This window comes from Salmo salar, chromosome 04 (assembly GCF_965601325.2).
Source record: "Salmo salar chromosome 04, fSalSal1, whole genome shotgun sequence".
NCBI classification, from domain to species: Eukaryota; Metazoa; Chordata; class Actinopteri; order Salmoniformes; family Salmonidae; genus Salmo; species Salmo salar.
Genome location: NC_138294.1, coordinates 44,175,555 through 44,200,834, shown reverse-complemented (window position 1 = coordinate 44,200,834; position 25,280 = coordinate 44,175,555). Strand labels below are relative to the sequence as shown.

The 25,280-nt window shown below is 43.4% G+C and overlaps 1 protein-coding gene across 2 annotated transcripts; it reads left to right on the top strand.

Moving 5' to 3' along the window:
• The first annotated feature begins 3,211 nt into the window (after positions 1-3,211).
• LOC106602954 (H(+)/Cl(-) exchange transporter 5) lies at positions 3,212-22,782 on the top strand. 2 transcript variants are annotated; one of them, XM_082974417.1, is made up of 13 exons: positions 3,212-3,473; positions 3,894-4,022; positions 4,189-4,337; positions 15,686-15,785; positions 15,900-16,087; positions 16,176-16,298; positions 16,397-16,603; positions 17,048-17,128; positions 17,277-17,819; positions 17,970-18,156; positions 18,318-18,716; positions 19,373-19,589; positions 20,508-22,782. In XM_082974417.1, the coding sequence occupies exons 2-13, from the start codon at positions 3,902-3,904 to the stop codon at positions 20,596-20,598; spliced, it is 2,406 nt and encodes an 801-aa protein (XP_082830543.1). In that variant the 5' UTR covers positions 3,212-3,473; positions 3,894-3,901; the 3' UTR covers positions 20,599-22,782. The 2 variants fall into 2 exon arrangements, with proteins under 2 accessions (XP_082830543.1, XP_014051484.2); XM_014196009.3 differs by having other exon boundaries at positions 3,894-4,028.
• Positions 22,783-25,280: the final 2,498 nt, after the last annotated feature.

The following is a 25,280-nucleotide window of genomic DNA, read 5'->3' as shown; positions in this document are numbered from 1 at the left end:
TACAAGCAAATTTCCAGAGTGGGCTCTCTGCTACTTTTGAAGTTATTATTCATTTTATGAGCACCACCAACAGAGTGAATCACAAAATGGATTGGAAGGGAACTTCCTCTGCTGGTGGTTGATTAATGACCTATAATGCCAAATGATATGTATAACATGGGTCATATCTTCAACAGTACCAGAGAGCCCACTCTGGAAATGGTATGTACTTATAGAGTATATTGTTAAACACATTATGTCTAAAAATGAACAAAATCAAAAAATGTACTTTTGATATATTTATATTGTTAATTATCCCTAAATGTATGTGAAGAAATTGTATTATTAATATAAACACTTCTCATTTCAGAGCACATGGTAAGGTTTCAAATGTCACTAAGACTGGCTTCATCTACAGACTCATTGTAGTGTCTTAAAGAAGGTCCGGGTAAAGCCAAAATGTCACATTTTACAACTTTAATTATTTCAGGAAGATCCAAAACAACATACATATCTTTGGGCCATCCTGGCATGGAATAACCCATGAGTCCAAATCACTTGAGTGTTCCTTTTTCTATTGGCCCCTAATATGAAAAGTTCCAATCAGAGTAGATCTTGCATCAACAGAATCATGCGTTCAACACAAAAAAGCAAAAATATAAACAGCTACCACATATTGTGTTCCTAAATTTAGCTGTAAATCCCCATTGGGCACAGATGTCTATTCCACATTGGTTCTGTCACGTCCTGACCAGCAAAGGGAGTAATTGTATTATAATTTGGTCAGGACGTGGCAGATGGGTATTTGTTTTGTATGGTTTAGGTTGAGTGTGAATTTTGTAGGGGTGTTTGATTTATTATTTCCGGGTTTTGGTTTGTTCTATGTTTTGTATGTCTAGGTTCATTCTAGTTCTTTGTATTTCTATGTCTAAGTAATTGGGTGTTGGACTCTCAATTGGAGGCAGGTGTTTTCTGTTGCCTCTGATTGAGAGTCCTATATATAGGTTTGTGTTTTGGTTGTAGTTTGTGGGTAGTTGTTTTTGCATTGCGTTGTATAGAGCATGCAAAACTGTTCCTGTCGGTCATTGTTGCTTGTTTTTCCGTGGTGTTCACATTTAAATAAAATGTGATGAGCACGCAACCCGCTGCGTATTGGTTCACTTTTTCTGACAGCGATTTCTCCATATCTTCAGACGAAGAGGAGCGTGACAGAACTACCCACCACAAAAAGACCAAGCAGTGGAGGAAGTCTGGTGAGGACCGGGGAACACGGCTGGTAAGGGAGCCCGAGAGGCAGCCCCAATCACTTTTTTTGGGGGGGCACACAGGTAGTTTGGCTGGGCGAGAATTGAGCCCCAGGCCAAATCCCTGTACTGTTGTTGGGCGACATATGACTGGACAGGTCCCGTGCTTAGGGGTGATGGGTGCTGTGGCGAGGCCGGGTATTTTCAGGCCGGTATGCGCAGTACCAGCGCCCCGCATGTGCCAGGGGAAAGTGGGCATCCAGCCAGTAGGGGTGATGCCAGTCCTGCGCTCGAGACCGCCAGTATGCCTCTACGGTCCAGTGTTTCCCGCTACACGCACTAGCCTTGAGGTGCGTGTCTCCAGGCTGGCACGTCCAGTACCAGCCCCACGCATCAGGCTTCTAGTGTGTCAGCCCAGCCTCGGCAGTCCAGGGCCGCCCGCCAGTCCGGAGCCGCCAGGGCCGCCCGCCAGTCTAGGTTCATTCTAGTTCTTTGTATTTCTATGTCTAAGTAATTGGGTGTTGGACTCAGGTGTTTTCTGTTGCCTCTGATTGAGAGTCCTATATATAGGTTTGTGTTTTGGTTGTAGTTTGTGGGTAGTTGTTTTTGCATTGCGTTGTGTGTATATAGCATGCAAAACTGTTCCTGTCGGTCATTGTTTCTTGTTTTTTCGTGGTGTTCACATTTAAATAAAACATGATGAGCATGCAACCCGCTGCGTATTGGTCCACTTTTTCCGACAGCGATTTCTCCATATCTTCAGACGAAGAGGAGTGTGACAGGTTCAACGCCACTTCATTGAAATGACGTGGAAACAATGTTGATTCAACCAGTGTGTGCCCAGTGGGACTTCACATAGCTTAATCTTTGGTGGAGCAGTGGCAGGGGAAAGAGAGATTTACGTGTTAAGAACTGGGATTATGAGTTGTGGCATGCAGCTTCCACTCATTATTCAGAATTAGCCATACATATTCATAATAGCCCCAGGACCAGAAACAATGTAGGAGCCATAGGGAATAAAAATATCCACAGGGTGACTTAGAGGATGTAATTCATGACCCGTGCTGTGACATGTTTGGGTGTTTTGTCATACAAACACTAATAAATAACACAATCATTTTGGGAAGTTTTTAGGTCTCCGTGCACAGACTTTTATATCAGGCTTGATCAAAATCAAATTTTATTGGTCGTCTACATATTTTGCAGATGTTAATGCGGGTGCAGCGAAATGCTTATGTTTCTAGCCCCAACAGTGCAGTAATACCTTACAATACACACAAATCCTTAAAATGTAAATCAATAAATATAACAAGCATGTCAGAGTCTGGAACAGAAACACATTCAGGGGGCCGGCTAGTGGTGACTCAATTTCAAGTCTGATGGCCTGGTGACAGAAGCTGTTTTTCAGTCTCTTGGTCCAAGCTTTGATTCAACTGTACTGACTCATACCCCAGACTAATTCTGTAGACCAGCCTACATGTCAATTGACTAAATTTCGCTACACTCGCATTAACATCTGCTAACCATGTGTATGTGACCAATAACATTTTATTTGAATTGGCTATCTACCATCTTGCATTCCAGTCATTGATTGTCGTGAAAGTACTGAACTGGTGAAGGTGATTTACTTATATTGTTTTCACTTTATCATTTCTCCAAATATGGGTGCAGAGATGCCAAGGAAAGGTCACTAGGCTACATATGCACTGTGGACAACGTCTGATTTTATTCAACTGAGGGTACACTAGGATTGTAACTCTCACCATTGTCTGTTCTGGGTTTATTTTCAAAAAAAAAAACAAGGAGGTTGTTGGTTTTGAGGAGTCATTGGACTTTCTACAATACATGCTTGAAGAAATAGTGCTCGATTTCAATAATAAACATATACCCAAATACTTAATGCTGTTAACTTTGTCATCTGCAGACATGCAAATATTCAGGTCTGTGTGTGACGCCCAGGGAATCATCATTGGCAATGAGTTTGGGGACTGGACTAGGCATAATGTGATCCTTGTTTGCTGTACTGGTGGGTTCAATAGTCAATTAAAATCTACTCTATTTCCATGGTGACTGGTTTCTAGTCAGAATCCTTGGGAAAATAAAGGAATAATCAATCGACGATAAACTGATCAGTATTAGCATCTGGGATCCGCTCTCAATGTCTGTCGTGGCAGGAAGTTGTTGGAATTCGGTTAAAATCCGATAGGATAACAACAGAGCAGAGTTCTCTGTCGAAATCCATCCGACGAAGTAATAACGACTTTTTTATTTTATTAATATGTCAATAGTATGTGCTTGCACAGGAAGCTCTGTGCTTACTATTAAGGTGTATGAGTGTGTGGCTGATGCTATCGCGCTGGTTAACTTAGCTGTCCAACCACCTATCTAACGTTAGTTAGCTAACGACGTTAGATAAATAGCTAGCTAGGTGCCATGCCGGTTGGAGACAGACGGGTTGATGTCAGTCAGTATTTAGCTAGAAGCTAACCACAACAGCCAGTCGAACACAATACATTAAAACAGACGGAGCTAACTAGCCAACGTTAGCTAGCTCACGTCGTTAGGTCTCAGGGCTCCCAGATGTAGCAAGTTTAGCGAATGTAGTTAGGTGGAGGATTCCTTTGAACTCTGCTTTTGGACCCTGACCTTATTCTGTGTGTATTCCGTCAGGATTCTCGATGGATAACACCGGATATTGCAACGAGAGCAGCACAAGTGACGAGGACATGGTGGAGATAGCAGGGGCGACGTTAGACTTCTCTACCACAGAGGATGTACCACCCTTGGACCGAGACAAAGGTTCTGGTAAGGCCAAGGCCTGTCTGTGTTGTATTGATTTTATACACATCGTTTGTGCCAAAACAAGCATGGGTATTGCAAATGTGTTATTTTATTTTTATTATTTCACACCAGAATATGTGACACTCTTTTTAAATCCTCACGTCTCTCCTCCCTTCTCGTCCAGGGGATAACCCAGGTATGGAGGAGGTGAACGGGGTGCCTAAGCTGATGGACCTGCTGGATGATCCGGTGCCAGGGGTGGGCACCTATGAGGACTTTAACACCATAGACTGGGTGCGGGAGAAGTCCAAAGACCGCGACCGCCACAGAGAGGTGACCTACAACTATTTACTTCCTTGTTCTTTTAACTCTTAACTAGGGCTGTTGCGGTGACTGTATTACAGCCACACCGACGGTCACGAGTCATGAAGGCAGTCAAATTCCACGGTCATGGTAATTAGTCTTCTCCATGCTCTGATGCTGCTCATGGTCATTCATAGCATACCAAACTTGGTAATTCGTAGCCTAATTACCTGGTACTCAGCACTGTATTGTCCCTCTAATCACACTGACATCAATGCAAAAGTATTTGAAAATCTAATCAAACACTCCATGGGAGTCCATGAGCTCATGTTGCGCAACATTTCAAAAGACTATGCAATTAAGTGAGAAAAGTGAGAGTGATGGCCTCTACTAAAAAGAGGAGGATCAGCTTTCTATAGACTAGGCCTACTATATTTATTTCTCAACTTTCCTAATATTAAGAACTTTGCTAATATTTACTACAGGAGTATAGCCTACCTGGCTGACATAAAAATAAACCACGGGGAAAGCGTCCTCCATTCGCTATTTAAGTGCATAGATTACATTTTTTTCCGCTGCCCCTGTTACGAAGGAGGTGCATGATAATAGTCCATTCTAAATCAGAACAAATTTCACAAATTCTTTAATATATGTAAAGAATATAAAATCAAGAATAGTCTGATGGGTGATATTAGCCTATGACTTGTGAATGATATATTATCACTTGTGAATGAGGCCCAGCATAAGAAACAATGCCTTTTTTTGGCGAGTTTTTCGAATCATAGTCGCACACCTCATGTAGCCTAGCCCGTAGGCCTATATGTTTTAATAAGGTTTGTATCACAACTAAAGTGGCCAAATAACTTCTTAAAATTAAGCACATTAATCCGCTTTACAAGGGGTGTAGAGCCTAACTAGCAAATATATATATATATATTTTTTTATTTCACCTTTATTTAACCAGGTAGACTATTTGAGAACAAGTTCTCATTTACAACTGCGACCTGGCCAAGAAAGCACAGCAGTTGGACACATACAACAACACAGAGTTACTCATGGAATAAACAAACATACAGGGAAAAACTATGTTTGCAAGGGACAGGAGGGGACAAGACAAAAACGCACGTCCGACTGCTACGCCATCTTGGATCAACATTGATAACATTGATAATCAACATATATAAGCAACGCGTGAGTTTCAAGTTTGGGGAAGATCATTTTCACCATAAAAATGCACCTTTATAATAAAAGCATTACATGCATAATTGCATTTGCGGTCACTTTTGATAATGGTGTTTTCCGCTAATGGAACGTTCGCACTTATAGCCTACTACCATATGCGCATTGCTACGCTTATAATGTAAAGAAATAGCCTAATAATTTATCAACATTTTAAGCTAAACGTTCTGATCTGATTCATTTGGGATCTATCGCATCCCACAACTGTCCCAGACTATGTTTGGAATATTTATTTCTCAACCTTTGTACTATGGGGGATAGTAGATTGACATAGGCTAGTGCTTTTGCTGTTCGTTAGGCCTACTCATCTTGTTGGCTGATAAAGTAAATGTTGACAGTTCTTCCAATATCTTCAATATGCATCTTGGAATTGGATAAGGACGCGTGCAGTTGCGTCCCCGACGTGTCTGTCTTCACTTGTAGCCTGTGAGAAAGACCCGATCATGTGATGGAGCGCACAGCACTCAGGAAGAAGGGCACTACGGCCACTGGCTGCGAACGGCATGGATTCTTTTAGGGTGAATTAAGGACACACAAAGTGGATGCTGCTGTGAAATTCTAGGCATTATCAAGTGCTTGTCAAATTGTGACTGATGTAGTGTGCAGCCTGCGCAAAAAAACAAAGCGGAGCTCATGCCTTTCAAGTGACTTTTTCAAATCATCATTAGTCGCATCTTGCCGTACAATGTATTCCAAATCCAAACATAGAACAACCAAAGTTACATTAATAACTCTAAATTAAGCATATAGGAATACCTATTTCTTAACGCTCAGCACAGACTAGCTGCATGTGCATACTCCCACAAATCGTTTGGAGAAAATATTCTTTCCATTTTATTCAGCTTTGTTCAATTGTATTCTTCATACTCTAGGTAAAAAGAGCCAGCATAATGAACAAAGTTAATAGATAATGCCAGTTTTGTTAATGTCCAAATAAAACCAGAAGGGGGCAGCAGACCTTCAGGGTGTGGATCTGCTATATATAGTGGGAGAGGGCTTCTGCATGGGGGATGTTTGTATAAAGACTTGAACATCCATAGTTATAAGTATATGATTACATTCAACTTGGACATCCTCAAGGGTCTTTAGCACATCAGTGGTGTCGGTATTGAGTGCTGGGGGGGAAGGAATCAACTTTTTAATGAAAAAAATAGACAAATTGGGATAGGGGTTCCGTGAGACTATCATTACCAGAGACTATAGGCCTCAGAGGAGGATCAGATAGTTTCTTGTGAATCTTAGGTAGGCCATAGTAAGCTGAACATACTGGGTAAGGGGTGATGAGGAAATCCCTCTCCTTTTCAGTGATCCAACCTTGGTCTAAAGCACTGTTATTAATGTATGCATCAATTTCACTCGTTAAAAAAATAGGTTGATCAGCTTTAATATTGCAGTTATATTGTGGCTTCTATCAATGTAATTGTCTGCATCATTTCCAAACACCCATTTATATATTTTTGTAAATATATATAACATTTAAAAATATATATATTTCCCCCTAACCCTAGCACCCCTCCCCTAATTGGAGTAAACTAATGGAAAGCAACACTTCATTCCAGCTTATGCATACTATATACAATTTATCAGCTTATCAATTGACTATGACTTCCCAAATCACCCAGCAGTGCTATTTTAAGAGTTAGCTCCAAGTAAATGCAATTTTTCAGCCCTTCCTGAACCTGTAACCAAAAACAAGCTACATATGGGGAGTACCAAAACAAGTAATCTAATGATTTTTTCTTTGCAGCAAAATCTGCAGAGCTGGGATGGTTGTATCCCCCATTTATATAACATTCTATTGGTTGCAAGAATTTTGTATAATAATTTAAAATGGAAAATAAGTTTTGAATCCAGCGTTGTTTTGTGTATCAGTTCATAAACCATGTGCCATGGAATCGTTACATCAAAAATCTCCCAACTATTTTGCGACCTGTAAATTGTTTGGTCCTTAACCTCTTAAATGTAATTTAAAAATGTAGATTTCCGCCAAAATAGACAAGTAACTGCCATTCATGTGTAATTACATGATTCTGACATGCCAAACCTTGGTATATTTGGAAAGAAAACATCTGGGAGATTATGAGGAAACAATCAGAAAATAGGAGTTACATAGTTCAGAATACACAAGATCGAGCACACACAAAATAACCGTTTAAATAAATATGTATTTTGAAAGTAATCTTTCATTGACAAGCTGTAAGTGAATTATTGCTTCCCAGAGCTGGAAACGCATCAGATGGCTTCCACAACATGTGAACAACAACAGAATAAAAATGGTATTGATAGACATACAGTTGAAGTCGGAAGTTTACATACACTTAGGTTGGAGTCATTAAAACTTGTTTTTCAACCACTCCACACATTTCTTGTTTACAAACTATAGTTTTGTTAAGTCGGGCATGACATCTACTTTGTGCATGACACAAATAAGCCATCTGATTTGATGAAAGATGGAGTTGAATTTGATGTTCTTCCCATAATTTCATTTAAAGAAGTCAAGTAGTTTTTTTTACTTCATAATTCTTAATATCATTGACCTTGGCTTAATACAGTTTATTTTTTATTTTTGTTGAGTTTAGTCACATAATTTGTCAATTTGCAGTAAGTCAGCCAGTCAGATATGCAGCCAGACTTATGAGCCACTCCTTTTGCCCCATCTCTTTTAGCCGTACAGTTTTTCAATTCCTCATCAATACATGGAGCCTTAACAGTTCTAACAGTCAGTTTCTTAACAGGTGCATGTTTAGCAATAATTAGAAGAAGCAATTTCATAAATTCGTCAAGTGATGAACAAATATTTTTAACATCATGAAAGTGAGTCATGGCAAAATGTTTGTATGATCTCTTATACAAAAGCTGGGCCTAAAATAGTGTAACTTTGGCTTTCCTGGATATAGCCACTATATTGTGAACACTGGGTATGGATACAGCTTTGCAAACAAAGTATTAGTAAAAATGTTCTCAATACATGTGGATGATCTTGTTCCTGTAGTGTTTGTAAACACCCTGGTAGGTTGATTAATAACCTGAACCAGATAATAGGCACAGGTTACAGTGAGAAGCTTCCTCTTGAGTGGACAGCTTGATGAAAACCAGTCAATACTTTTTTTAAATTTCTCCTTTATTTAACCAGGTAGGCTAGTTGAGAACAAGATCTCATTTACAACTGCGACCTTGCCAAGGTAAAGCAAAGCAGTTCGACACATACAACAACAGTTACACATGGAAAAACAAACAGTCAATAATACAGTAGAGGGAAAAAGTATATATACAGTGTCTGCAAATGAGGTAAGATAAGGGAGGTAAGGCAATAAAATAGGCCATAGTGGCGAGGTAATTACGATCTAGCAATTAAACACTGGAGTGATAGATGTGCAAAAGATGAATGTGCAAGTAGGGATACTGGGGAGCAAAATTTAATAAATATGGTATGGGGATGAGGTAGTTGGATGGGTTATTTACAGATGGGTTATTTACAGATGGGCTATGTACAGGTGCAATGATCTGTGAGCTGCTCTGACAGCTGGTGCTTGAAGTTAGTGAGAGAGATAAGTCTCCAGCTTCAGTGATTTTTGCAGTTCGTTCCAGTCATTGGCAGCAGAGAACTGGAAGGAAAGGTGGCCAAAGGAGGAATTGGCTTTGGGGGTGACGAGTGAAATATACCTGCTGGAGCGCGTGCTGCGGGTGGGTGCTGCTATGGTAACCAGTGAGCTGAGATAAGGCGGGGCTTTACCTAGCAAAGACTTGTAGATGACCTGGAGCCAGTGGGTTTGGTGACGAGTATGAAGCGAGGGCCAGCCAATGAGAGCATACAGGTCGCAGTGGTGGGTAGTATATGGGGCATTGGTGACAAAACGGATGGCACTGTGATAAACTGCATCCAATTTGTGGAGTAGAGTGTTGGAGGCTATTTTGTAAATTACATCGCCGAAGTCGAGGATCGGTAGGATGGTCAGTTTTACGAGGGTATGTTTGGCAACATGAGTGAAGGATGCTTTGTTGCGAAATAGGAAGCCGAATCTAGATTTAATTTTGTATTGGAGATGCTTAATGTGGGTCTGGAAGGAGAGTTTACAGTCTAATCAGACACCTAGGTATTTGTAGTTGTCCACATATTCTAGGTCAGAACCGTCCAGATTAGTGATGCGGGCAGCGATCGGTTGAAGAGCATGCATTTAGTTTTAGTTGCATTTAAGAGCAGTTGGAGGCCACAGAAGGTGAGTTGTATGGCATTGAAGCTCGTCTGGAGGTTAGTTAGCACAGTGTCCAAAGAAGGGCCAGAAGTATACAGAATGGTGTCGTCTGCGTAGAGATGGATCAGAGAATCACCAGCAGCAAGAGCGACATCATTGATCTATACAGAGAAGAGTCGGACCGAGAATTGAGCCCTGTCTTGGACCTGAATTGAGCCACCCCCATAGACTGCCAGAGGTCCGGACAACAGGCCCTCCGATTTGACACACTGAACTCTATCAGAGAAGTAGTTGGTGAACCAGGCGAGGCCGTCATTTGAGAAACCAAGGCTGTTGAGTCTGCCGGTAAGAATGTGGTGATTGACAGAGTCGAAAGCCTTGGCCAGGTCGATGAATACGGCTGCACAGTATTGTCTCTTATCGATGGCAGTTATGGTATCGTTTAGGACCTTGAGCGCCGCTGAGGTGCACCTGTGACCAGCTCGGAAGCCAGATTGCATAGCGGAAAAGGTACGCTGGGATTCAAAATGGGCGGTGATCTGTTTTTTAACTTGGCTTTCGAAGACCTTAGAAAGGCAGGGTAGGATATAGGTCTGTAGCAGTTTGGGTCTAGAGTGTCTCCCCCTTTGAATAAGGTGATGACCGCGGCAGCTTTCCAATCTTTGGGGATCTCAGACGGTGCGACAGAGAGGTTGAACAGGCTAGTAATAGGGGTTGCAACAATTTCGGCAGATCGTTTTAGAGGGGGTCCAGATTGTCTAGCCCGGCTGATTTGTAGGGGTCCAAATTTGGCAGCTCTTTTAGAACATCAGCTATCTGGATTTAGGTGAAGGAGAAATTGGGGAGGCTTGGGCGAGTTGCTGTGGGGGGTGCAGGGCAGTTGAAGCCAGGTGGAACGCATGGCCAGCTGTAGAAAAATGCTTATTGAAATTCTAAATTATTGTGGATTTATCAGTGGTGACAGTGTTTCCTAGCCTCAGTGCAGTGGGCAGCTGTGAGGTGTTCTTTATTCTCCATGGACTTTAGTGTCCCAGAACTTTTTGGAGTTTGTGCTACAGGATGCAAATTTCTGTTTGAAAAAGCTAGCCTTCGCTTTCCTAACTGCTTGTGTATATTGGTTCCTAACTTCCCTGAAAAGTTGCATATCACGGGAGCTATTTGATGCTAATGCAGTACGCCACAGGATGTTTTTGTGCTGGTCAAGGGCAGTCAGGTCTGGAGTGAACTAAGGGCTATATCTGTTCCTGATTCTACATTTTTTGAATGGGGCATGCTTATTTAAGATGGTGAGGAAGGCACTTTTAAAGAATAACCAGGCATCCTCTGCTGACATCAATATCCTTCCAGGATACCCGGGCCAGGTCGATTAGAAAGGCCTGCTCGCTGAAGTGTTTTAGAAAGCGTTTGACAGTGATGAGGGGTGGTCGTTTGGCCGCAGACCCATTACGGATGCAGGAATGGATGCAATATTCAGCTCCCCAAGAAAGTAGACCTCTCTGTTTACATCACATACACTATCAAGCATTTCACACACATTATTTAGATACTGACTGTTAGCACTTAGTGGTCTATAGCAACATCCCAAAATAAAATAATTTAATGTGCCAAGTGAACATGCAACCACAGTGTAACGGCCGTCGTATGAAGTAGACCAAGGCGCAGCGGGTTGAGTGCTCATTTTAACTTTATTAGAACACTGAGAAAACGAACAAAAACAACCTCCCACACTTCCCATTAAACACACCCCTATACATAGGACCTTCAATCAGAGGCAACGAGGAACAGCTGCCTCCAATTGAAGGCCCAATCCCAATTAACTAAACATAGAACTAAACACCCTAGATCTAACATAGAAATACAGAACATAACCAAAAACCCCGGACTACTCTAAACAAACACCCCTCTACATAAACACATTTACCAACAAACCCCGAACCACATAAAACAAACACCCCCTGCCACGTCCTGACCAAACTATAATAACAATAACCCCTTTACTGGTCAGGACGTGACACACAGCACTTCAATAACACTTGACATAAGATCTTCTCTAAACAAGAAAAAGGGAGAAAGAAAAAAATATATACATACATACATACATACATACATACATACATACATACATACATACATACATACATACATACATACATACATACATACATACATACATACATACATACATACGAAGTCAGAAGTTTACATACACTTAGGTTGGAGTCATTAATACTCGTTTTTCAACCACTCCACAAATTTCTTTTTAACAAACTATATTTTGGCAAGTCGGTTAGGACATCTACTCTGTGCATGACACAAGTCATTTTTCCAACAGTTGTTTAGACAGATTATTTAACTTATAATTCACTGTATCACAATTCCAGTGTGTCAGAAGTTTACATACACTAAGTTGACTGTGCCTTTAAACAGCTTGGAAAATTCCAGAAAATGATGTCATGGCTTTAGAAACTTCTGATAATTTGTGTCAATTGGAGGTGTACCTGTGGATGTATTTCAAGGCCTACCTTCAAACTCAGTGCCTCTTTGCTTGACATCATGGGAAAATCAAAAGAAATCAGCCAAGACCTCAGATTATTTGTTTTTGACCTCTGCAAGTCTGGTTCATCCTTGGGAGCAATTTCCAAACGCCTGAAGGTACCACGTTCATCTGTACAAACAATAGTACGGAAGTATAAACACCATGGGACCACGCAGCCCTCATACCGCTCAGGAAGGAGACGCGTTGTGTCTCCTAGAGATGAACGTACTTTGGTGCGAAAAGTGCAAATCAATCCCAGAACAACAGCAAAGGACCTTGAGAAGATGCTGGAGGAAACCGGTACAAAAGTATCTATATCCACTGTAAAACGAGTCCTATATCGACATAACCTGAAAGGCCGCTCCGCAAGGAAGAAGCCACTGCTCCAAAATTGACATAAAAAAGCCAGACTACGGTTTACAACTGCACATGGGGACAAAGATTGTACTTTTTGGAGAAATGTCCTCTGGTCTGATGAAACAAAAATAGAACTGTTTGACCATAATGACCATCGTTATGTTTGGAGGAAAAAGGGGGAGGCTTGCAAGACGAAGATCACCATCCCAACCGTGAAGCACGGGGGTGCTTTGCTGCAGGAGGGACTGGTGCCCTTCACAAAATAGATGGCATCATGAGGAAGCAAAATTATGTGGATATATTGAAGCTACTTCTCAAGACATCAATCAGGAAGTTGAAGCTTGGTCGCAAATGGGTCTTCCAAATGGACAATGACCCCAATCATACTTCCAAAGTTGTGGCAAAATGGCTTAAGGACAACAAAGTCAAGGTAATGGAGTGGCCATCACAACGCCCTGACCTCAAACCCATAGAACATTTGTTGGCAGAACTGAAAATGCGTGTGCGAGCAAGGAAACCTGACTCAGTTACAGCAGCTCTGTCAGGAGGAATGGGCCGAAATTCACCCAACTTATTGTGGAAGGCTACCCGAAATGTTTGAACCAAGTTAAACAATTTAAAGGCAATGCTACCAAATACTAATTGAGTCTATTTAAACTTCTGACCCACTGGGAATGTGATGAAAGAAATTAAACATTCCCTGCTATTATTCTGACATTTCACATTCTTAATAAAGTGGTGATCCTAACTGACCTAAACAGGGAATTTTGACTCCGATTAAATGTCAGGAATTGTGAGAAACTGAGTTTAAATGTAATTGGCTAAGGTGTATGTAAACTTCCGACTTCAACTGTATATACAGCAGCACCTCCCCCATAAGCATTTGTCTCTTCTATAGATGTTATATCCTTTTATTGCTACTGCTGTATCATCAAATTAATTATCTAACTGAGTCTCAGAAATGGCTATATATGAATTATCTGATTGTTTGTGATTTTTTTTTAACCTTATTTCTAAAGCTACATATAGTAATATGGGCTATCTTCATCCATTTCCGTTGGTGGCTTATCGGAGATGGACATAATACAGAAAAAGCAAACAAAGCAAATTGATATAAGTGTGTGTGTGTGTGCTGCGGGGTTGAAGCTATGAACACGTAGGCTTGGCTCTCTCATCCCTTCCAGGCTTTTGGGACAATGAGCCTGTCATAGCAGATGTAAGTAATGTCCCCACTCGCTCTGGCAGCTTTCATGACTGGGATAAGTTCTTTCCTCTTCTGGCGCAGAGCTTCAGGATCATGTTCTTGGCTCTTTCTAGAACAGCTACCTTGTCCTTGAACCTCAGGAACTTGACCACTATTGGCCTGGGCCAGTGGTGGGTTTTCCAGTCCTGTGGGCATGCTCCACCTCAATCTTCCTGTGGTCCATCTTCAGATTCTCCGCGATCATTTTCCTCACTTTGTCCTCCGACTCCGTCCAGGTCTCATGTGGAGATTCTACAATTCCGTCCACAACAATGTCGTTCCGCCTTGATTTTCCCTTGCCATTCTCATGTTTAAACTCATCAAGCTGACCCTGGGAGAACTGCAAACTGTTCTTCAGGTCCTGAGCCTCTCTGGTCAGGTCATCTATTCTTTTATTAGTTGACTCCATCAGTATTTGGCCAAAAACTTGAAGCAATTTTCTTGTTGTTGTAACAACTGCTGGTAGAACTCCTTTCTGTTCATTTTAAATATCCTTCACCTGTGATAGACACCAGTATCCTCAGTGGTACTCCTGCTGGCTTTGGTCTTTGTCATGGTAGCAACGTAGGTTAAGCTGTCACTCCTCGCAGTTCCAGACAGGGCAGGTCACAGGGAAGATTGAACACAACAACAAACAGCAGGGATCTAGCCAGTCACAAGCCCAGGGAAATCCGCAGCCCCAGCAACAAATGGCTAACCGTGTTGCAGGCTGCTTTCAAGCCCTCAAGAAAACCATGCTAGCTTGATAGGCAGCTAGCTAGCAGCTGGGCTACTTTCTACGCCAAGCAGCTCCTCAGACCCGGCCTTTGTTCGGCAGGATCACTGGACAGATAGTAGCAGCAACTGATACCAACCGCGTTGCGGGAACCAAACTCAAAAGGTACTAGCTGTTCGAGTTCGGGTTCGAGTCCAGGCTCTGTCGCAGCCGGCCGCGACTGGGAGACCCAAGGGGCGGCTCACAATTAACCCAGCGTTGTCCGGGTTTGGGGAAGGTTTGGCCGACAGGAATGTCCTTGTCCCATCGCATACTAGCGACTCCTGTGGCGGGCTGGGCACAGTGCACGCTGACACGGTCGCCAGGTGCACGCACGGTGCTTCCTCCAACACATTGGTGTGGCTGGATTCCGGGTTAAGTGGGCATTGTGTCAAGAAGCAGTGCGGCTTGGTTGTGTTTCGGAGGACAAACTGCTCTCGATCATCGCCTCTCCCGAGGCCGTACGGGAGTTGCAGCGATGAGACAAGACTGTAACTACCAATTGGATACCACGAAATTGGGGAGCAAAAAGGGTAAAAAAAAATCACTCTGTAATAGCACTCTCTCACATTATCTCTCTCTGCTTTAGTCTTTGCAATGACAAGCAACATGAGCTCTAGAGAGCGTTTGTTCAAAATATTGTCCCGTCTCTGCATTAAATGACTGTCTTCTAAGACAAAAGCAGGGGGCCTTGTTCATTCTAAGCCCCGAGGGATACTCCAATAGAATGCCATAACTGGCCAGTTTCTTTCTTTATTCTTCCACTTCTCTGTTTAATTTGTCAATGTCAATATTGGGTTCGATTGGCTCGGCGAGATCTTGGAAGAGTGAATGTGGTAGTATAATGCTCATCCGTATAAGAAAGAGTATCAGATCTTGCAGACGTCTTTGTGCGTATTTTGGCAAAAGTGCTCATTGTAAAATGCCTTTGTGGCGATAGGCGAGCTACGGGGGGGGGGGGGTGTCCTCCACGACCCGCCCTTAGTAGAAAAATTGAAAAAAGGGTATACCGAAACGCACTTCAGCCCAGCTGAATATTTCTGTCTTTCTCTGTAGATTACCAGTAAAAGCAGAGAATCCACGTGGGCGCTGGTGAAGAGTGTCAGCGATGCCTTCTCTGGATGGCTGCTCATGCTGCTGATTGGACTCATGTCAGGTCAGTCTAAATGGATACGGATGTTTATGATTCGACTTTTTCATTTGATCCCTTCTACTAAACCCCACACAGCAACGCCCTGGAAACCATTGATAGTGTTGTGATCTATTCCAGGTGCTTTGGCAGGTGGGATCGACATATCAGCCCACTGGATGACAGACCTCAAGGAAGGGGTTTGTTTGAATGGGTTCTGGTTCAACCATGAGCACTGTTGTTGGACCTCCAACGAGACTACCTTCCAGGAGAGGGATAAGTGTCCCCAGTGGAAAAGCTGGGCCGAGCTCATCATTGGCACGACAGAGGTGGGTTAAAATTGTACTACTTGAACCATTGTTTTTGTTTTACGTGATTTATTTTGGTCAGTCTTATTGTAAAATTTCTCTCCGCAAGGGTCCCTTTGCGTACATTATGAACTACCTAATGTACGTGTGCTGGGCTCTACTATTCTCCTTCCTGGCTGTGACACTGGTCAGGGCCTTCGCCCCCTATGCCTGTGGCTCTGGAATCCCGGAGGTACGACTACTTTATGCCTCTTGCCTTATTTGATATGTCTTTTGAAAGAGGACAAATGACATGGTTAATTTACCCATGCTATTTATTTTCTGCACCAGATCAAAACCATATTGAGTGGGTTCATCATCCGAGGGTACCTGGGGAAGTGGACCCTGATAATCAAGACCATCACCCTGGTCCTGGCTGTGTCATCAGGGCTCAGCCTGGGGAAGGAGGGGCCCCTGGTCCACGTGGCCTGCTGCTGTGGCAACATCCTATGCCACCTGTTCACCAAGTACCGTAAGAACGAGGCCAAGCGCAGAGAGGTGAGGAACAATAGCAGTGGGCTATTCACAAACAGCTACATGTTTTATATGGTGTAGGAACACTGATGTTGTTTTGCATTGACGCCGTGTCAAAGGAATTTGAGAGCGCCTCAAGTCAGACTCAGCACGGGAAACCCCCATGAAAGTATAAATAGCCTATAGATGGTCTCGTGGGTTTACGATTTCAATAAACATATACCCCACGGTGATGCTTGTTCTCCCCTGCCACAGCGAGCTACGACTGGCAGTGCAGTGCCAACAATTATCGTTCTCAATTCTGTAAACACTGCGCCTGAGATGTAATTTCCAACACAGAGATATTTGGCATTGATTCACAGCATTATATGAGCTGTTATTCAGCTTTGTTGCTGTGCTGTGCTGTGTTATAAAGGCTTAGTGTAAGGCCACACTGATCACCACCTTCTCCTTGGTTGTTTGTGTCAGGTTCTGTCTGCTGCTGCTGCCGTTGGTGTGTCTGTGGCTTTCGGTGCTCCTATAGGAGGAGTGCTCTTCAGTCTGGAAGAGGTGAGAAGCGCCTTGGCTTCTTCTTAAATCTATGTGCTTTCTGATTCAAGTTGAACTACTCTTAAAGTTAAATTGAACATTCAATTCAAATGTTGACATTTTGACTATGGTCACTGTGTAACTGTCCTTCTTCTCATGGCCCTGTCAGGTGAGCTACTACTTCCCTCTGAAGACCCTGTGGCGGTCGTTCTTCGCGGCCCTGGTGGCAGCCTTCACCCTGCGCTCCATCAACCCGTTTGGCAACAGCCGCCTGGTGCTGTTCTACGTGGAGTTCCACACCCCCTGGCATCTCCTGGAGCTCGTACCCTTCGTCCTCCTTGGCATCTTCGGCGGCATCTGGGGCGCCTTCTTCATCCGAGCCAACATCGCGTGGTGCCGGCGGCGTAAGACCACGTGGCTGGGCCACTACCCGGTCCTGGAGGTTCTGGTTGTCACCGCGGTCACGGCGGTGGTGGCTTTCCCTAACAGCTACACCCGCACCAGCACCAGCGAGCTCATCTCGGAGCTCTTCAACGACTGTGGCCTGCTGGACTCCTCCAAGCTGTGCAACTATGACAACGCCAACGTCACCAAGAGCAGCAACGAGCTGCCGGACCGTCCGGCTGGAGATGACGTCTACACGGCCATGTGGCAGCTGTCCCTGGCCCTCGTCTTTAAGATGCTCATCACCGTGGTTACCTTCGGCATGAAGGTACAAGAGGACCTCGTTCCTTCTACCGTAGCCTGTCTGTATGGCACATCTGTCCAGAGATGTCACCGCTTACTTGTATGATTTCAATGCGAGAGCTCTTCCATGGGATTTGAGTATTTTATATAAATCATGTCTTTCCTGTTCCTCCAGGTTCCTTCTGGGCTGTTCATTCCTAGTATGGCGGTGGGGGCGATTGCAGGCAGGCTGCTGGGTATAGGCATGGAGCAGCTGGCCTACTACCACCATGACTGGGCGATCTTCAGGGGCTGGTGTTCTCCTGGTGCTGACTGCATCACCCCAGGCCTCTACGCCATGGTGGGGGCTGCTGCTTGCTTAGGTAAGGGCTACAAGAGTGCTGTATGTTGGCACCTTGCATGTCTAAGAGTGTTTTCTTCACTTGGTTTTGTCTTTACTCTGAACTCCTTTGTTCCTGGTTAAATGTCAACATTAGTCATAGCCTTGAGACTTCTGCCTCCAGCCCTCTCTCTGTGCCCACAGGTGGGGTGACCCGCATGACCGTATCCCTGGTGGTCATCATGTTCGAGCTGACCGGAGGGCTGGAGTACATCGTGCCCCTGATGGCCGCGGCCATGACCAGCAAGTGGGTGGCGGATGCCATCGGGCGCGAGGGCATCTACGAGGCTCACATCCGCCTCAACGGTTACCCCTTCCTGGAGGCCAAGGAGGAGTTCAGTCATAAAACCCTGGCCATGGACGTGATGCGGCCGCGTCGCAGTGACCCGCCGCTCTCCGTACTGACCCAGGACGGCATGACGGTAGAGGACGTGGAGACCATGATCACAGAGACCACCTACAGTGGTTTCCCCGTGGTGGTCTCTCATGAGTCCCAGCGCCTGGTGGGCTTCGTGCTGCGCAGGGACCTCACCATCTCCATAGGTATGGATGATGGGTCATCGCCCTGTGTCGTGCTAGGTGCTGGCTTTTGACCAACATGTTCATTGTCATCATAGCTGAGTGTGGTTACATGGACACAATAAGTACGATTTCCCTAATTGTCTTGTTTACATGGACACGTTCTAAAATCAGGCGACCTAGTGGCACTCTGATCAATGCAGAAAATCGCCAAATCAAAATAAACTTTTGTTTCCACAGCAGCCATGTTATTTTTGGAACTAATATTTGAGTCGGGACATATAAAGTTTGTATGTTAAAACAATTTCTAAGATGCATACATTCAGTTGTTCTGAACTCAACTTCAGTCGCGCTAGAGAGGGAGGCTCGCTCGGCTGGTGCTAACACATCCGTATTTCAGACATACCGCTGGAACGCTGATTAAGGTCTTCACATGTCCTACTAATTCTAAAGATTTCTCAAATGCTTACTTCGATTTTTGACATTACGCCGATTTTTAAGATAAGCGGAGTAAGGTGTTAACGTGACTAGTGTAATCTGCCTACTGCCGTAATCAGTTTAATATCGAATTATTACTAATTATTATGTAGACGTACTCAATGTCATTAGCAGTGTGTTTAACACCTTTTTGGTCTATTTACCTCTGCCACTCCTCTGTAAAACCCTCTCTCTCCCCTCAGATAATGCCAGGCAGCGTCAGGATGGGATTGTGTGCACCTCGAGGATCTTCTTCACAGAGTACACGCCCCCTCAGCCCCCCAGCAGCCCCCCTCCTCTAAAGCTTCGGGGCATCATGGACCTTAGTCCCTTCACTGTCACAGACCACACCGCCATGGACATTGTGGTGGACATCTTCAGGAAGCTGGGCCTGCGCCAGTGCCTCATCACACACAATGGGTAAAGCTCCTGCTACTGAGAACTAGCTATGTAGCTAGGAACCACTACTTCTATACACTACCGTTCAAAAGTTTGGGCTCACTTAGAAATGTCCTTGTTTTTTAAAGAAAAGCTCTTTTTTTTTTTGTACATTAAAATAACATCAAATTGATCAGAAAAACAGTGCAGACATTGTTAATGTTGTAAATTGCTATTGTAGCTGGAAACGGCTGATTTTTTTAATGGAATATCTACATAGGCGTACAGAGGCCCATTATCAGCAACCATCACTCCTGTGTTCCAATGGCACGTTGTGTTAGCTAATCCAAGTTTATCATTTTAAAAGGCTAATTGATCATTAGAAAACCCTTTTTGCAATTATGTTAGCACAGCTGAAAACTGTTGTTCTGATTAAAGAAGAAATAAAACTGGCCTTCTTTAGACTAGTTGAGTATCTGGAGCATCAGCATTTGTGGGTTCGATTACAGGCTCAAAATGGCCAGAAACAAATAACTTTCTTCTGAAACTCGTCAGTCTATTCTTGTTCTGAGAAATGAAGGCTATTCCATGTGAGAAATTGCCAAGAAACTGAAGACCTCGTACAACGCTATGTACTACTCATTACCCATTATGCTGATAATGGGCCTCTGTACGCCTATGTAGATATTCCATTAAAAATCAGCCGTTTCCAGCTACAATAGTCATTTACAACATTAACAATGTCTACACTGTTTTTCTGATCAATTTGATGTTATTTTAATGTTTTTTAATTTAAATTAAAGTGACCCCAGACTTTTGAACTGTAGTGTACATTCATGAGTAGAACTGAACAGAAACCCCAAGACAGACAAACAAAGTGACAGAACTTACTTATGTAAAAGAGTTTGTATATGGTAAGAAGTCCAGACCTCTGACGTTTTGTCCCTGTCTATCTTGCAGTCGGTTGCTGGGGATTATCACAAAGAAGGACATTCTGAAGCACGTGGCCCAGATAGCCAACCGGGACCCAGACTCGATCCTCTTCAACTGATGCTTCAGTACCAGCTGCAGCACCTTTGGCCAGACACCACTGTGGAACCACAGCTTTTACCCAGGCCCGTCTCCAGGCCAACTCCATTGCACTATGTTTATGTCTAACTAGTGGATTCCCTCACACTTTTGAATGCATTGCAGTGACAACTGACCGCTTCATTAGAACTATAGAGACAGAGAATTCATTGCACTTCAACAGCAAGCTGGCTTTCCAGGATTGACCCAAACGATGAACTGGATTTAGGGAAAAGTCTATGGCTTATTAAATGACCGTCGGTAACTGGGAGAACCTTTTTTTTCCTTGGCCGTATAGGCAGGAGTGGTCTTCCTCGTCAGTTGTTCAGGTATAGCATGTGTCTCTAGAGCTACCAAGGATCCTAAAGGAGTCGAGACCGTCTGGAATCTTAAGGTATAAGCCAAACCACTGCCATTTTGAAAACTTAATCCCCATACAATAACTAAGCTAGGAGTGGAAATAATCAGCTTCAACCTATCAAAATCACAGTTGAAATTGTGGCTGCGCTGAAATATTTATGCCAGTGTTGAAATGTTGAAGTCTTTTTCCCTGGTGTTATAGCTAAACACTTTAGCTCGAAAGAAATGTTTCTTTCTTTGGTAATGGGTTGTGGTTTTGACACAGACCAGGAGATGTTTTCTTCGTACAGACACACTGTTATTACAGACTAAAAGAACCTTCCCCTGGAACATGCATGCTGTGGTAATCCTCTTTGACCACAGGGAGGCACTGCTGTGCACTAACCCGCTGTGGCTTAGTCACAATACTCAGTCTCTCCAGAATTCTGCCATCGTTTCTTTTTTGCAAAATCAATTTAGCATATTACGCGATGGCTTGCACATTTGACCAATCACCGCACAATTTCCACATAAAACAGTCCAATTGTTGCGTTAAACTGACCCATCACCGCAGTACAAACAGTGAATTTCAGCCAATCACTGCACACTTACCGCGTAATATGGTTCAATCAAGCCACACATCAACAAAATGCTTCCCTCATCAGCACATGCAAAATGTCAGAATTGCCACAGCAAAATCAAGGTTTTTGTCCTGCAAATATCACCAAAAATCCCGGCGCAATCCAGGAGGGACTGACTACTAAACTTTATCAACTGATCTGTAACACTCAAGTGCAATCATGAAAATATGTATTACTCATTTTGAATATGCACCTCTATATTTCTGAGCTTCATGACCTTTTCAGTGAATAGTATTTATTGCATCCATATACTTGCATCACAAGTATAAGATCACTTTATCCAGCACACTGCACACTATCATCAGTCAGTGATGATCAGTCTTAATAGGCAGTCTGAGGTCATGGACAGGACCAGTGTTGGTGTATTATGGGATGATCGAGAGAGGAAGAGGTCTCCAGTATGTCACATCTCATATCATCTTCCTGTTATCTCCTCGTCTGTCCATGGTCTGGGAGGGGCGAACACGTTCAGTGTTCTTGTTGCTCTCACTTCCTTCTCGCTAAGACAAGGACAGGCCAGTTCTCTCTAGATCTGCCAGCCGACACTAGTGAAGAACTCTGGATCTCTTCTCCCTCTTAACTCATTCTCTTACTGTCTCACGAGACCCTCATGTCTTACAACGTCAAAGTCCACACTAAGAATGAGCGTACTGGAGTGTAGCATGCTCTCTTAAACATGAACTAAGCTGAGGAACCTCCCTGTGAGGAATGCTCAAATCTCACTTTTACCTTGAGCAGGTTGATGGTGGCCATTCTTAAGCTAGGTTTATGGATTCCTTGACACCCTGTTTTATCCATAAGTGTGTCTCCATTAATGTATTACTTTTACAACGTAGTTCATTTTAACTGTGCGGTCTCATATTTAATTTTAATGCACTTTATTTACAAATAATGTACTTATCAGGTTTTCTTTTGGGGGGGGGGGGGTGTAGCTAGAGTTACATTATTAAACTGTGTCTGTTTGTATTAGCATTTATGCTATCTGCAATGGTTTTGTATCACTACCATCTGCAGTGGTTTCGTATCACGACCATCTGCAGTGGTTTCGTATCACTACCATCTGCAGTGGTTTCGTATCACTACCATCTCATGTAAAGGTGCAACTGAGATTCAAAATGTGAAAGCTGAATAATTTATTCCCCCTGTCATTTCAACTTTGCTATGAATTAAAACAATGTTAACTTTCACATGAATAGATACGTGCTCTTTGTGTCCAGTTTCTCACCAAGTACAGTACACGAGTTTGGAGTCATTCTCACTCCCAACATCATCATCCTATTAAGTCCATCCCTGAGGGTCGAACCAGAGTATGACTCACTGCTCTGTGTGAATGGCCTGGGTGGCCTTCCATGCCTGTCATGAGAAAGTCAAGGTGTCTTGACAGTAAATCTTGTTTATTGTTTCAACCAATAGTCAAATACACAGTCCAAAAAAAGTCACTGTTTTTTTTGACATTGCAAACATTTGATGTCAACACATTTTAGGACATGGGTCGACGTAGCGCTTAACAGGAAGTTCAAAGTTGGCTCAGACTATACTTATTAGTGTTCTACTGTCCAGCTCGGGATTCTTTGTATGATAAAGAATAGTACAGCTATCTGGTTAACCGCGGTAATCTGTAATACCTCCACCCACAGTAAAGAACAAGCAAAAGTTGTTACTGAACCCCCCCACACAGTAATTACTGCAGTTAATTTCTAAGCAGAAGAAATAGCCGAATTCTCAGTATAATGAAGGTCTCCCAAGAGGGCCATTACCAAAATCCCTTGGAGCCTTACTGACACCCCTTAAAAAAGGTTTTGTACAAATTAGAAGATAATGGCAGGATCAACAAGAACTTAATTGTTCCTTGTTTTTACCCCTCAAGAGCCCATTGTTTGTTTCTTATCCATAATTAACTAGAGTTATGAAACCACATCCACCACAAAAGCTTGTAATGATGTTGTTAGTAGGTACATTCAACACTAAAAGAACCCTCCTGGTGCATGAGTTTTTGTTTATCAGAAAAGAAGATTGGTTCCTTATGGACACCAGGGCTTTAGTTGTCTTTGGTAGCTGGTAGTGCTGTATATTTTTTTATTTCACCTTTATTTAACCAGGTAGGCAAGTTCTCATTTACAATTGCGACCTGGCCAAGATAAAGCAAAGCAGTTCGACAACATACAACAACACAGAGTTACACATGGAGTAAAACAAACATAGTCAATAATACAGAAGAAAAATAAGTCTATATACAATGTGAGCAAATGAGGTGAGATAAGGGAGGTAAAGGCAAAAAAGGCTGTGGTGGCAAAGTAAATACAATATAGCAAGTAAAACACCGGAATGGTAGATTTGTAGTAGAGGAAAGTGCAAAGTAGAAATAAATAATGGGGTGCAAAGGAGCTAAATAAATAAATACAGTAGGGGAAGAGGTAGTTGTTTGGGCTAAATTATAGATGGGCTATGTACAGGTGCAGTGACCTGTGAGCTGCTCTGACAGCTGGTGCTTAAAGCTAGTGAGGGACATAAGTGTTTCCAGTTTCAGAGATTTTTGTAGTTCGTTCCAGTCATTGGCAGCAGAGAACTGGAAGGAGAGACGGCCAAAGGAGGAATTGGCTTTAGGGGTGACCAGAGAGATATACCTGCTGGAGCGCTTGCTACAGGTGGGTGCTGTTATGGTGACCAGTGAGCGGAGATAAGGGGGGACTTTACCTAGCAGGGTCTTGTAGATGACCTGGAGCCAGTGGGTTTGGCGACGATTATGAAGCGAAGGCCAGCCAACGAGAGCGTACAGGTCGCAGTGGTGGGTAGTATATGGGGCTTTGGTGACAAAACGGATGGCACTGTGATAGACTGTATCCAGTTTGTTGAGTAGGGTATTGGAGGCTATTTTGTAAATGACATCGCCGAAGTCGAGGATCGGTAGGATGGTCAGTTTTACGAGGGTATGTTTGGCAGCATGAGTGAAGGATGCTTTGTTGCGAAATAGGAAGCCAATTCTAGATTTAACTTTGGATTGGAGATGTTTGATGTGAGTCTGGAAGGAGAGTTTACAGTCTAACCAGACACCTAGGTATTTGTAGTTGTCCACATATTCTAGGTCAGAACCGTCCAGAGTAGTGATGCTGGACAGGCGGGCAGGTGCAGGCAGCGATCGGTTGAAGAGCATGCACTTAGTTTTACTTGTATTTAGGAGCAGTTGGAGGCCACGGAAGGAGAGTTGTATGGCATTGAAGCTCGTCTGGAGGGTTGTTAACACAGTATCCAAAGAAGGGCCAGAAGTATACAGAATGGTGTCGTCTGCGTAGAGGTGGATCAGAGACTCACCAGCAGCAAGAGCGACATCATTGATGTATACAGAGAAAAGAGTTGGCCCAAGAATTGAACCCTGTGGCACCCCCATAGAGACTGCCAGAGGTCCGGACAACAGGCCCTCCGATTTGACACACTGAACTCTATCAGAGAAGTAGTTGGTGAACCAGGCGATGCAATAATTTGAGAAACCAAGGCTATTGAGTCTGCCGATGAGAATGTGGTGATTGACAGAGTCGAAAGCTTTGGCCAGGTCAATGAATACGGCAGCACAGTATTGTTTCTTATCGATGGCGGTTACGATATCGTTTAGGACCTTGAGCGTGGCTGAGGTGCACCCATGACCAGCTCTGAAACCAGATTGCAAAGCGGAGAAGGTGCGGTGGGATTC

Bases quoted from the DNA above. Each gene is read 5' to 3' on its own strand.
- LOC106602954 (XM_014196009.3), top strand. From the start codon at position 3,902: ATGGATAACACCGGATATTGCAACGAGAGCAGCACAAGTGACGAGGAC. The intron at 18,157-18,317 runs GTAAGGGCTACA...CTGTGCCCACAG, and splicing joins GGGGGCTGCTGCTTGCTTAG to GTGGGGTGACCCGCATGACC. The intron at 19,590-20,507 runs GTAAAGCTCCTG...TCTATCTTGCAG, and splicing joins TGCCTCATCACACACAATGG to TCGGTTGCTGGGGATTATCA.